The sequence below is a fragment of the Balaenoptera borealis genome (genome assembly GCF_965194805.1).
Source record: "Balaenoptera borealis genome assembly, chromosome: 7".
Lineage (NCBI taxonomy): Eukaryota > Metazoa > Chordata > Mammalia > Artiodactyla > Balaenopteridae > Balaenoptera > Balaenoptera borealis.
The window spans coordinates 86099857-86112993 of NC_138864.1; the positions used below are offsets into that span (position 1 = coordinate 86099857).

The 13137-nt window shown below is 38.2% G+C and overlaps 1 protein-coding gene across 12 annotated transcripts in view; it reads left to right on the forward strand.

The window, feature by feature from the left end:
* BBS9 (Bardet-Biedl syndrome 9) overlaps positions 1–13137 on the forward strand; it is a 480217-nt gene that overhangs the window by 374910 nt on the left and 92170 nt on the right. For 11 of the 12 annotated variants that reach the window (XR_014246785.1, XR_014246786.1, XR_014246787.1 and 8 more), the window contains one exon: positions 5832–6014. Coding sequence is in view for 7 of the 12 variants with exons in the window: in XM_082399440.1 (XP_082255566.1) it covers positions 5832–6014 (183 nt within the window). In the remaining 5 variants the exon portion in view is untranslated. The other variant, XM_082399436.1, reaches the window with a different exon arrangement.

Here is a 13137-nt window from a genome sequence, read left to right on the forward strand (position 1 = left end):
ATTCTGTCCTGGGGGATATATAAACTCATCCGTATCATAGGAACTCCATTTTCCTAACTCGTTCATCCATGCTGACCTTTTGTTAAAATAAACCTATCTTAATTCATATGGGGTATTGGAACATCAGCAAAGCTGAAACCTCCCATTGGGAAACTTTTGATAGAATTTGTTCCACATATTGCCTATGATGAAACTGATGTGCAGGCAGAAAATTAATGCAGGCAATGTTGCTTGGTGATGTTTCTTGGGTCAGATTGCTTGGGTGTGAATTCTGGCTCTGTAACTTACTAACTGCTTGACCCTTTCTGTAATTCTGTTTCCTTATTTTTTAAATGGAGCCAGTACTAGTATCTACCTCATAGAATTGTTTTGAGAGTGAAATGAGAGAATCCCTGTAAGGACGTTAGCACAGTGCCTGGCTCCTAGAAAGCCCTAAGACAATGTTAACAATTATTGTTATATACCATCAACTTGCTCAGACCACGGAAAACATTGTACTCTATGATTTATAGAAAATAAATCAATCATTCCTTTTAAAAAAGTAGCTTCACTAAAGGAGCAGGCCTAGGAAATAGCTGTTTTCTAGTCTTCATAATTTTGAGTTATATAGAACATAATTAAATTCCCTTTGTTAAGAGAAAAAAACTTACTATGTTAACTTCCCATCCTTTACAAATTATGAACTAATTTCCTTTATACTGTAACTTTGGGCAGAAACCAACCTGGAAATTTCAACCTATGTTAAAAGCCCCAACAATGGGAAAACTTAAGTAAAGCACATATACCTGTTATTGCTACAATATATTAGTAGTGTTTTTCCTCAGTGTTTTTGTTTGATTATCAAGATAAAAATCCACTGGATTACTTTATGGAGCCAACTGTATACGTTTGTGTATCAGTGAGAAGAAAGGGCACCCAATGGGGAATCAGAAGACAGGATTAAAATCCCGGTCCTTCCCTGCCCTAGTTCATTACCACAGGCAGTGTGCTCATCATTTGAGCATTAAGCTCATCAGAGCTCTAAGCTTCTGTTTCCTCAGCTGGAAGTGGGAGCCAAGGTGATCAACGATTTTCATCTCAGAAGGTATCATGAGGACCAAGTGATAACCTGAGTGTAACAGCACTAGCCCAGTGCCTGGCCCACAGTCAGGGCTCAGTAAATGACAGCTAAACAGCAGTGTAGTGGGGTTCTGTATGCCATACATGAGATTGGGAGCCAGATTCGATGGTAAGTTTAGGTGAAGAAATTGGACATGTCTGTGTTCACATAGTATGATTCATGTCTACTTTGCTGTTGCTGCTGCTGCTTTCCTGTGACCAATTTTAGAGCCTATCTTGGCAGCTGGAAGTATTTGGGATTAATTTCACACTCACTTTATGAGTTGAGCGTTTTCCTGCAAGCAGCTCCCTGGGCCTCTGCCTCATTACTTTGGCATCAATTGATATGGCAGTTGGATAGAGATGTCCTTTGGGGTCTCCATTTTATTTGGAATCCTTCAATTTGAAAAAGCAAAACAAAGGCCATCAACACACTGTGCTTGAAATCGTTAGCATTTATTTTTTCCTAAACCTCTCCCTTTCTGTAGTTCTGTTGAACACCAGGGAACACACATCTTGTACAGCCAGTGATGAGCACTGAAAAATCATTGTCCCTCAAATGTAAGCCCTAGCAGCTGGTTGGCCTCATTTCTCAGTTCCAGGTGAGCTGCGAGATCCTCTAGGCCCTGGTCAGACAGATCTAAGTCTTGATGGGTCTAGTTTTTCCATCCCTTTTTACTCTGTTAATTCTGCTAAATTCATTTGGCTCTTGTGGAGAACAAAGTAAACTTGGCTATTACGTGTAAAACTAAATTGAGAACATGGAGATCTGTTTAGTATTTCATGCTGGCCAGTAGGTCAGGAAGATTTTCCTTGGGGGTAATTTACATAAGGAATTGTTTATCCCATTTCTTTCCAATTTCTGTGACCATTTGGGGATAGCAGACTCTTTCCACAATGGCACAGAAATATATCCAGCGAGACTGAAACTTAGAGAAACGATGCTTCTCCAGGATTGATGTATTTTGGGTCTTGCTCAGGAAAGATCCTGTGGCTTGGGCTGCTGTCTCACTGAGAAGTCATTCTTCCACCACAGCTGTGTTTAGCAAGTTGGGTGGGTCCACGAACTGACATGCTGTTACACTTAGTAAGAATTTTCCCTTGATAGTGAGGAACGTGCATAAAAGCCTCACTTAAGTCCCAGCAAATGCTCTAAATGTTTGCTGTGATCCGATGGCTACTTAGAGCACAGCCTCCATCAGATAACGCCCATACTCAGAATACTCTGTGGCTCTCCAGTACCTGCACACTCTTCACCTTGACATTTTGGTTCCTCTACAACAGTTGCCCAGGTGACCTTTTTAGTCTCATCAAATGCTCTTCCCAAACTGGAATATTTGCTCTTTCCTGAACAAGCAGCCTCTACATTTGCGCTTTAATGCACTTGCTCAGGTTGTGTCCTTCACTTTTAAAGCCCCCTTGCCCAATATCTGTTCTTGAGGACAAATTTCAGGTACCTCTTCTCAGTGGCATGCTGGTAAATATTTACCAACTGGCTATTTGGGAGGAGCAGGGTGGGTGGGAAGCCTAACTTTATAACATTTGTTGATTTGCATGTTGTAAATACCTCCACCATGGCTGATTTCAAGCTTCTAGCATGAGGTCACTGAATGTGGAGTTGGGAAGAAATGGGCAGTAGCTCACCATTGCAGAGTGTTGCCAACATACAGATGCAACAGGCATAAATAACCTCAAGGGCCTAGATAACAGTAAAATAATTAGGAAGTAATATGTTTTGAGTATTTATTACTTTTGTTTTCATGTAACTTATTTTTAAGTTTACATAATTTAATTTTTAGCAATGGCCATGTTTAACAACTGGCTCACAAAATTCCTGAAAACTGAATAATCAGTCCTTTCTCCTGAGCTGGTAGGAGCTGGCTGAGCCTGGTCCAGTGGCCACTGCTGCTTCTTCCACCTTTTCCTTCCCAAGGCCCTCCACACTCACTAGTAGTTAGGCCCTTCTCCGAACCTATAAGGTGCTTCAGGTCTCATGCAGACTTCAGAGTGAGAGACTCCAAGTCGAATCCTGGTTTCTCGTTACTAGGTGATGGTCAAACTGGCTACTTAATTTGCAGTTCCCAGTGCAAAATGAAAATGCAGGGCCCTTGTTAAAAGGTAGAAGAAAGTGCTATTGAAACAGCTACTAAAATATAAAGTTCTTTCCTTTCTTCAGTGGTCTCTCTTTCACACCTTCTGGTGGTGCTTTTATTTCCTATTTAATGTTATTTCAAGTAAAGAAAAATTAAAATTTTAAATTGTTAGCATGAATTCTATGATTAATCTTTATATTGTGCAATGCCAGTTTTAAATGCAAATGTAAGAGCATTTAACTCTCTGAGTTAATGAGCATATCTCCTCTGATCATGTGCATGGTCCATTATCCTATAGACTTCACTTACAAAGCACAAATTCAAAAATAAAGTTATGAAGACTTTCAAGACAGACACAACAGGGCCTTAAACCAAGCATGGAGCACTTCTAAGCACAGACACAGTTGGCACACCCTATGTACAGTACTGGGCACATTCCTTACATCTGCTGAGCCTCAGAGACCTCATCTATAAAACAGAGATCTTGCCAACTAAGTCTCAGTGGAGGCGTGAGGATTGAACGCACTGATACCTGTATGGCACAGAGCAGATTGCTTGGCATACAGTTCATGCTCAATTAATTGGAGGGATTATTATTATTAACATAATGATCATAATGTTAGTGGTATTCTCCTCCTTAGTAGTCTATAGGGTCTTCCCTATATTGTCAGTGTTTGCCTCCTTGACCTATTTTCCTTTCTCCGTTATAAACTCTTTGAAGGTGGAGGTTATCTCTGTTGCCATTGAATTCCCTGTAGTGCTTCCTGCAAATTCTTGCACATCTCTGGCATTCAGGAGGTGTTTATCACCTTGGTCTTTGTATGATTTGGACTTACTGACAATAAGCATCTGTGTCATCATATGATGGCCCCCACAGTGAGGCTTAATTGATAACATTCACAGGAAGAAAATGAAATTAAACTTAGATTTTTAACAGGAGTCAGTTGTAATCATGGTGAGGGTTGGGGAAGCAGATGATTCCAGGTGTTTTGGTTTAAGGAAAGTGACTTCTCCATCTCTTCGAGGGGACTTCTTGAAGTAATGGGGAAGGGATGAGTTCCAAGCCTCATTTGAGTAAAAGAGGCCCCAGGGATATTAACTCTGGCCCATAGTAATCTGCCCCTTAGCTAGCTTCTTTCACACTTACTTTCTGTGCTGCACAATAAGGACGTTATTACAGTAATGCTTCTTTCCACTAATTGGTTGTGTATGTATGTTTCCTGTCCAACAAATTATAAGATCCTCATGGGCTATAGGGTATCATGTACCCTTGAATGCAAATGAAAAGTAGCACAGTAGTAGGCACTCAGTAAGCAGTGTGCTTTATTGTTAATGCTTACCTTGGTCCCAACGCCCAGGGCTCCCTCTAGAGCTGAATGTGCATTGTGATTGCCTTTCATAACTCCTGCAAGTGGCAAGGAATCCTGGTTTGCCAGGCATTGTCAGGCAAGGGCCTTCAGGTGCTTTGTCTTTCTCTAACCTACATCTCTTTTCCAGTGTCTCCCAGATACTCTGAGGACTGTCCCCTTACAGCCCTTCTCCTACATGGAATTTGGGAGACCACACAGCTGCAGACTATACTTGTTTGACTGATGATTTTTTAATAGGCCCTTTGGGCCAGTGTCAGTAAGCCGTGAAATATCACCAAATGGATCATCTGCACTAGGCTTCTGAGACTCACCTGAGCTCTAGGCCCTCAAGCTGGTGGGGACTTGTAGAAAGGAGCTTACATTGCCCCGGCTTTCGCTATTCCAGTTCTGGGGGCTGTCAGGTGCCTTGAGCCTCTGGGCCAATCAGTTCATTACTTTTAAGGAGCACAAAGTTCACCAAGACATTAAAATAAAATAAAACACCAATGGGCTGTCTTCAATGTTCTATCCAGTTGTTACTTTAGTTCTTTTTTCCACAGGATTATTCAAGAGGATGAAAAAAAAAAAAAAAAAAAAAGCCAATTCTACTCACTCCTGCCAGTTTTATCCTAAGTAGATTAGGCATTGTAAAGCTAACACACCCTGAACATTTTTTTCTTTCAGGTCCCTGTGGGCTGGTGCCTGACATTTGTGTTAAAAATGACATTGCTTGATTAGTCAAATGTTTGAACATTATCTACCTTTTAAATATAGTAAAGAAATATTGGATATTCCAATACCACGTAAAAAGTAATAGAGGAAGACAGTTATTTTCTGAAAAGGGTATTATGAAGTTATTTGAAATTCCAAGGTAAATGCAGTTACTTTGATAAGAATTTTTTAAATTGATCAAGAATATTTTAAATTGATCAATCTCTGTGACTGGTAATGATGACCGTAATAACTGTTTTAGAGGTTACTTATATTATCATATATTGTAGAAGGTGAATCGATGGTGAAGCAGACACTGAACAATGTCCCCATTAAGCTGATTTCGTGGATATTTTCATCTCTTGGCCATATGGATTTGGAATTACTTTGGGTATTTTTTTTTTAAAGAAGGAAGCGAACAGATGAATGATAACTCTTTTATTACTCAACATAGCTTGTGTTTGTGGAAGACAAAGTTCATGAAGTTGTTTTAAAGAAAAACAAGAGTGTGCCAAATGTAATTTGTTGAGGGCTCAAGAATTGTGAAATTATCCCTAACTGAAGTTTGTAATTTCTGCAGGTAATCGCTCTAGCAGATGCAGTAGAGGAAAACCAAGACAATCTGTTCCAGTCATTCACCAGGCTGAAAAGTGCCACCCATTTGGTGATTCTGCTGATCGGGCTGTGGCAGAAGCTTAGCGCCGACCAGATTGCTATCCTGGAAGCAGCATTTCTGCCACTGCAGCAGGACACTCAAGAACTGGTAAGGACCCACAAGCCTGCAGTGGTAACAGCCACCGTTATTGAAAAAGGTTGTGGTTTTAGGAAGATATCACATGGCTATCATGTTTTCTAAGGTATCAAATGAAAGCTTGGTTTTGTTTTGTTTTTTTACCCAAATCCTGTTTTCCTTTTCTTCAAACCATAATAAAAATGTCAAGTAAAGGCCTTTTTTTTTTTTCTACAGCTATTTAAAAAAATAGGTATATAGTCCATTTTTATGTGGTATCCAGTCTATTTTTTATATACTCTTCAATCACTTAGAAGCCAGGGAAACAGTCATTTGACCGCCAGGGTGATGGCAGTAAACCTTCAGATTATCTAATCCTTTCCTTTTCCATGAGAGAAAACAGTTCAGCCATTTTAATTTGCTCAACGTTCTTAAATTTGTGTCACTTCAAGGGTTAGAGAGAACTGAGGTAGCCTTGCTGAATGACAGGGATATTTTGTTACATTTATGTAATTCTTTATATGTAGTTTATAAACTCTTTTACTCTTGATCCTTTGAATAGGCAGTTTAGAACAAAAAGGGAAAAAATGGGGGTATGCATTTGGAGTTTTTGGTGAAGGACGATATAAATAAACATCTTAGATGCTTTGAATCATTGAGGTATGTGACTACCAGGTGCCGTTAATGCATGCTTTTATTTACAAAGAAATAATATACTTCTTTGAAATCAGAGATGCTTGAACTTATATTTTTGTATTGGAGGAAACTGTTTCAACAAAAAAGTCATTTCAGATCCATTTTTAAACACAGATGTGAAAACATGGTACTAAAGATAATAGTACTAAAACTAAAATTTTGGGGTGTTAACTAGGTACCATGTTTTCTTTGAAGTGTTTCACAAGGATTATCTCATTTAATCTTAAACAAGGACCTATAATATAGTTAAGGTATTGTTTTCATCCCTATTTTACATATGGGAAAATTTAGGCTTTGAGAGTTAAGTACCTTTCTGAAATTAGTGGGTGGTAGAGCCAGAATTTGGACCAAAGTCTGTCTGCTTCCAAAGACATGTTTTTAACCTGTATATGGTATTTTAGCAACAAAGTCATGAACATGATTTTGAAAATCACAAGCTTTGTCAGTTGAATCTAATTTTCTACAGTTGGGTCAAAGGGTTGTCAGAATAAAAAAAAAAATCAAGCTATATTTTATATCCTTAACAAAACTGTAAAAATAAATCAGAAAAATTTTAGAGTACACATTATTTTTAGATTGATAAAATTACAGCTAAAATCGACCTTTGAGAAGCTAGAAATGTACACTGTAATAATAGAAAATAAAGAATAGAATGGTCAAGATTATATATATATATTTTTTGAATTTTATTTTATTTATTTTTTTATACAGCAGGTTCTTATTAGTCATCAATTTTATACACATCAGTGTATACATGTCAATCCCAATCTCCGAATTCATCACACCACCACCTTCACCCCCCACCGCTTTCCCCCCTTGGTGTCCATACGTTTGTTCTCTACATCTGTGTCTCAATTTCTGCCCTGCAAACCGGTTCATCTGTACCATTTTTCTAGGTTCCACATATATGCATTAATATACAATATTTGTTTTTCTCTTTCTGACTTACTTCACTCTGTATGACAGTCTCTAGATCCATCCAGGTCTCTACAAATGACCCAATTTCATTCCTTTTTATGGCTGAGTAATATTCCATTGTATATATGTACCACATCTTCTTTATCCATTCGTCTGTCGATGGACACTTAGGTTGCTTCCATGACCTGGGTATAGTAAATAGTGCTGCAATGAACATTGGGGTGCATGTGTCTTTTTGAATTATGGTTTTCTCTGGGTATATGCCCAGTAGTGGGATTGCTGGATCATATGGTAATTCTATTTTTAGTTTTTTAAAGAACCTCCATACTGTTCTCCATGGTGACTGTATCAGTTTACATTCCCACCAACAGTGCAAGAGGGTTCCCTTTTCTCCACACCCTCTCCAGCATTTGTTGTTTGTAGATTTTCTGATGATGCCCATTCTAACTGGTGTGAGGTGATACCTCACTGTAGTTTTGGTTTGCATTTCTCTAATAATTAGTGATGTTGAGCAGCTTTTCATGTGCTTCTTGGCCATCTGTATAAGATTATATTAATAAGAATATTAACTATCACTATCACTATGAACTCAGATTTAGTAGTCAAAAAGACTTGGGTGGCTTGAGGTGCTGGTTCCAGCAAAGTCCTTCTGGTCAAGTTTCTTAGCTGATCTAAATCTCTGCTTCTGTAGCTCTAAAATGGAAACAATTACGTTAGCTGTCCAATAAATTGTAATAAGAATTAAATGTGATAATTGGATAGAGTGCTAATCATCATTACTAGTGGTTTGTCTACTTTATGTGTATTATTTATAGTCCTCACTTAAAGCCATGCAAGGTAGATATTACTACCTTTTCATGGTGATTTGTCTCCTCAACTACACTTGAGGGCAGGAATTATATCTTACTCATTTTTATATTCTCAGTGCCTGGCACAATGACTGACCATAGCGCAGTTGATATTTGTTGGGGTGAATGAATGGAGATAAGGGTGGAAGCTAACAAGAGGTGACTTGGCAGAACAGATGCAGTGGATCGAGTCTGGAGCATGAGGAAGCAGGGCAGGGCCAGCTGTATAATTTACGAGGTTGAGTGCAAAATGAAAATGCAGATCCCTTGTTCAAAAAAGTAGGAAAAAATGCTGAAGTGCTGTTAAAACAGGTACTAAACACATAGCTTTTTAGTTTCTGTAGTCTCTCTCTCATCGTGGTATTTTTGTTTGCTATTTATTTATGTAGTTCTAAATAAAGAAAAATTCAAAGAATTGCCACAATTATACAATATATGCAACTTGTATTTTGTAGCTCATATGCATTTTGTTCTCATGGAACTGCAGAATTGCTGCACAAAACTTAACTGTCTTTATTTCACTTCTTAACCAGTGCACATCTACCAACACTCTCTACCTTCAGCTTCCTGCTGAGTAAGGAAGGACTGAAGGGAAAGGAGCTCTGTGTCACTCTATTGCCCTTTCTTTCTATGTTATCATTTTCAGTGTAAGTGGTTGGTTAATACAGGGAAGTAACAGGAGTGTAGTGGGTTTCCTTAGTCATTCCTGTTTCTTTGAATCTATTGCCTTCTTTCTTAATTCAAAACAAGTTCTGGTTCAAATGAAAAGCCTCTCAGGGCTGTCAGTTCCTTTGCTTAATCAGTCTAGACAGAATAGGCCTTCCTCCTGCTTACTTTGAGTCTCTGTGAACTCCCACTCATCCTGGGGCCACGGGAATTCTGAGCTATGGGGCTGTATGTGAATGGGGGGAAAGGAGGGAGGAGGCATGCATATTGCACATATTTTCCCCTCTCACACGTGCTTCATTGTCTTATCAGACTTCACTTACAAAACACAAATTCAAAGATTAAATTATTAAGAATTTCAAGATGATGACAACAAAGCACTAAACTGAGCACAGGGCCCTGTGCAATTACACAGCTTGCATGCTTCTGAAGCTGGCCCTGAAGCATGCTTAGACCCAAAGGAAGAATTTCCTAGAAATAAACATTCTCACATGTAGGAATTGAGTCCCAAGAGAGACTGTGGTATTTCTGACTCCAGAGATCTTTAAAAACAGCTTCATTCGCCAGGAGTGTGTAAGTATGCTCATCCCTGTAGGCAGGTGAATGGACTTAGCATCTTCTCAAAGCTCCTTTCTACCCTGCCTCTGTATTCTTTACTGTCATACCTCCCAAATCATGTAAGAAAAAATTACTTCAACTCTCTTCTGAATTTGGTGAGATTAGAAGGTGTGTATACTTGTTATGTCTATCGAAGTCATTAATGAGACAGGACATTTGATAAAAACATAACTTGGAGAAGAATGAATCAAAAAAGACATTTTAATACTGCTTGTTATACTCTTCATCTTTAATTAGGTTGTGGTATTCACTTTGGACTTATACTATTGAGACAGCTTATATATCTTGAGAAAAAAAGGAATCCTTTTTCATTCTTTAAGACGTACTCATGCAGTATGTGGTTTTGACATGCTGGTTCACAATCCTCCACATCATGCCTTTAGACCTCACAAATAAATGTTATGTGATGGGTATCCCGCTGAGATGTGAAAATGAAATATGCAAACCTGAAATAACTTGGAAGGAGGGTGAGGTGGGGAAGAAAGGAGTCTCTGACCAGAATGTTGAAATATATCCCATATTGAAGTTATTATGATACCACAAAAATCTGAATGTAATTTAGACGGTTTGGTTGAGGGTGGATGGCAGAATACATTGTGAGAGGGAGAACTTTAGACATGTGGGCAACATTTTCAGAAGAGACTCTCAGTTCAAGGTCAGATGTCCCCACAGTATTGAGAGGTAAGAGAAAGTGCTCAGAAGATGTTTTATTTACGGTTCAAACAGCACTGCATAATGGTTTGTTGTATTGTTATTTAGATGGCATGTGTCACAAGACAGGCTAAATACCATAGTCAACTCTGGAATATTTTCTTCTTAATAGCCTCAGTTTCACAAAGCAAAAATGTTTAGAATTCATTATTGCTAATGAAAGGTAGTGTTCTTCACACTATATTATCAGTATTAAAAAAAATACCATCCCATTTGGAACAGAATTCATCAGTGTTTTCTTTGATCTGTCTCTTTAGTAACACTTTTCCATTTTTGCCACTTCTCAGTACTTTTGGAAGGCAAATAAATGCTGGTGTTGCTGACTATTATATGTGATTTTTTAAGTTGCTGAAAGTTATATATACCAAATGTGTTTTTGTAGGGATACTCCCTATCACTTTAAGAAAAACGTTAAATGTTTTATTTGGCGTCTCCAAAAAGAGGTCATAAACATAGTTCTATCGGTGGATTTGATAATATAGTATTATCCCTATTGTCTTCCTGTGATGCTGGAGAAGTTTTACCTAAAATAATGTTCTATCAGAGTACCTGTTAGGGAAACTCTAAAATGAATTTTCTTACTTTTCTGAGGATATTTCAGAGTATTTGGATCCTCAGTGCAGAATTTAAATACGCCTCTACTGACCCTCTATCCACTTGAAGCTCTATGGAAAATACAGTCTCCTTAGACTTACCGAAGTAAGTCTACTTAGGTCAATGTGTTACTGGTTTGAGCCTGAGAGAGTATTTAATTGTGATATTACACACATCTCCCCCTCATTATGCTGTATAGAAGCCAAAAGCTGCAAAACTACACATACCTCGGGATTGGCCTAAGAGGAAAAATCTTTTATCCAGTTCATTTATTATCCATTTTTTCATTCAATGAATATTTATTGAGCACCTGCTATGTTTCAGGCAGTGTTCTAGGCACTTAGCATACCTCAATAAACCGAATAGACTTGGTACCCATCCTTTGGGGATTTACTTCAACATTACAAGCAAACATATTCTAGTCATATTCAGTTGTAAACATATTGGCTATCTAATATGGTAGCCACTTGTCACATGTAGCTATTTAAATTGATATTTAAGTAAATTAAAATGAGATAAAATTAAAATTTCAGTTTCTCAGCCACACTAGCTGTATTTCAACTGCTCAATAGCTGCATGTGGTGAGTGGCTACCACATTGGACAGTATAGATACAGAATATTCCATCATTGCAGAAGTTTCTGTTGCATAACACTATCAGTCATTAAGAGGGAAAGGGTTTTTTCAGTTGAGTTAATAACTTAAGCACATTTTAACAAATTAGTGAAAGCAGGGTAGGATACTGACATTAAATGATGCCATGGTGTTTGCATTAGCAGCCCTTATTTCTGGTATTCTGGGATCAGCCTGGTCATTTTCACAATAACCATATATTCTCCCAGGAACAAGAAACTTCTCTAGGGAGATGTGTGCATCTGCATAAAGGAGAGGCAAGAATCTGGCACAGGGGCTGCTACTCCCCCTTCATATGGCCTTGGTAGACGTTATAATCATCATAGACTCTTTCCTGTTGAGCTGACACCATGGCCTCAGAATCCTTTTGAATACAGCACTCTAGGTAGTTACTGTCCCTTGGAGTTGGTACGTGGATGAAACCTTTTTGCCCTTCCTAATCTCTATACAGATCTGCTTCTTATTTTCCTAGTTAACAGCTTAGATGACTAAGATTCTGTACGATGAAGTCCCGCAGATGGCAGGAAAATAAGGAGAAGCAGTGCTGGTATTTCCAAATGGCTGTCTCAAACTTCTTCTGCTCTAAATGTTCATGTGTTCCACCTGATTCCAGAGGAATCTCTAAAGAAAAGAGCAACAGTGCACTGGTTTGGGGACCTGATTACATACAATCCTAGAGTTGGAAGGAATATTGGCACGTTGCATAGCATCTTGCCTTTTTCTTTTCTTTCAAGTGCATTGAATATCTTTAGTAGCTGTTATCTGCTATTTGAAAAAAGAAAAGCTTTATTGTGTCCTTTAGGGGTTTAATAGTTACCTTCCCTAGTACTGAACTTTAAAATCCCCTGGGAAAGTTAAGATGGAAATTTACATCAGTGGGGGAAGGAGATTTGGACCTTCAGCCTTACTTTTTGATTGATTATTCCTTTTACAAACTGATATGGAAAGAGAAACTTATTTTTAACATTTTCAACATGGTTCATGTGAGAAAACAGATGTTTATAATAGGAAATCCTATTGTGTGGAGGGACTTATCAAGACTCACTTACAAGGCTTAAAGACTTCTACGTCACAGGTCAGATTTGATGCAAGGGCCATTGTGCTGCCTGTCTGGATTGAGTGATGACTGAGATGGCTAATCATTACTATTATTAATGACCTTTTCTTAAAAGGCAAACAAAAGGAGGAAGTCTGGTGTCAGTATCAAGCCTGCCTTTATGACTGCTAAAGTATCATCGCAATTATAACTGTCTATGGGAACATAGTGCAGAAAGTAAATATTTTGGTAATTCCCATGATCTTAGCCAGCAAGATAAACATGAAAGAATTAGTTTTATGTTCATAATGACCACATACTCTGTGTTGTTGCTAGTTAGGTGCAACTGGTGTTATGTAATGTAATACTTGACTAGAGTTGAATATAATGTATCTCAGAGCTTTTCTGATGACCTGCTTGCAGTTTTAAAAATTGAA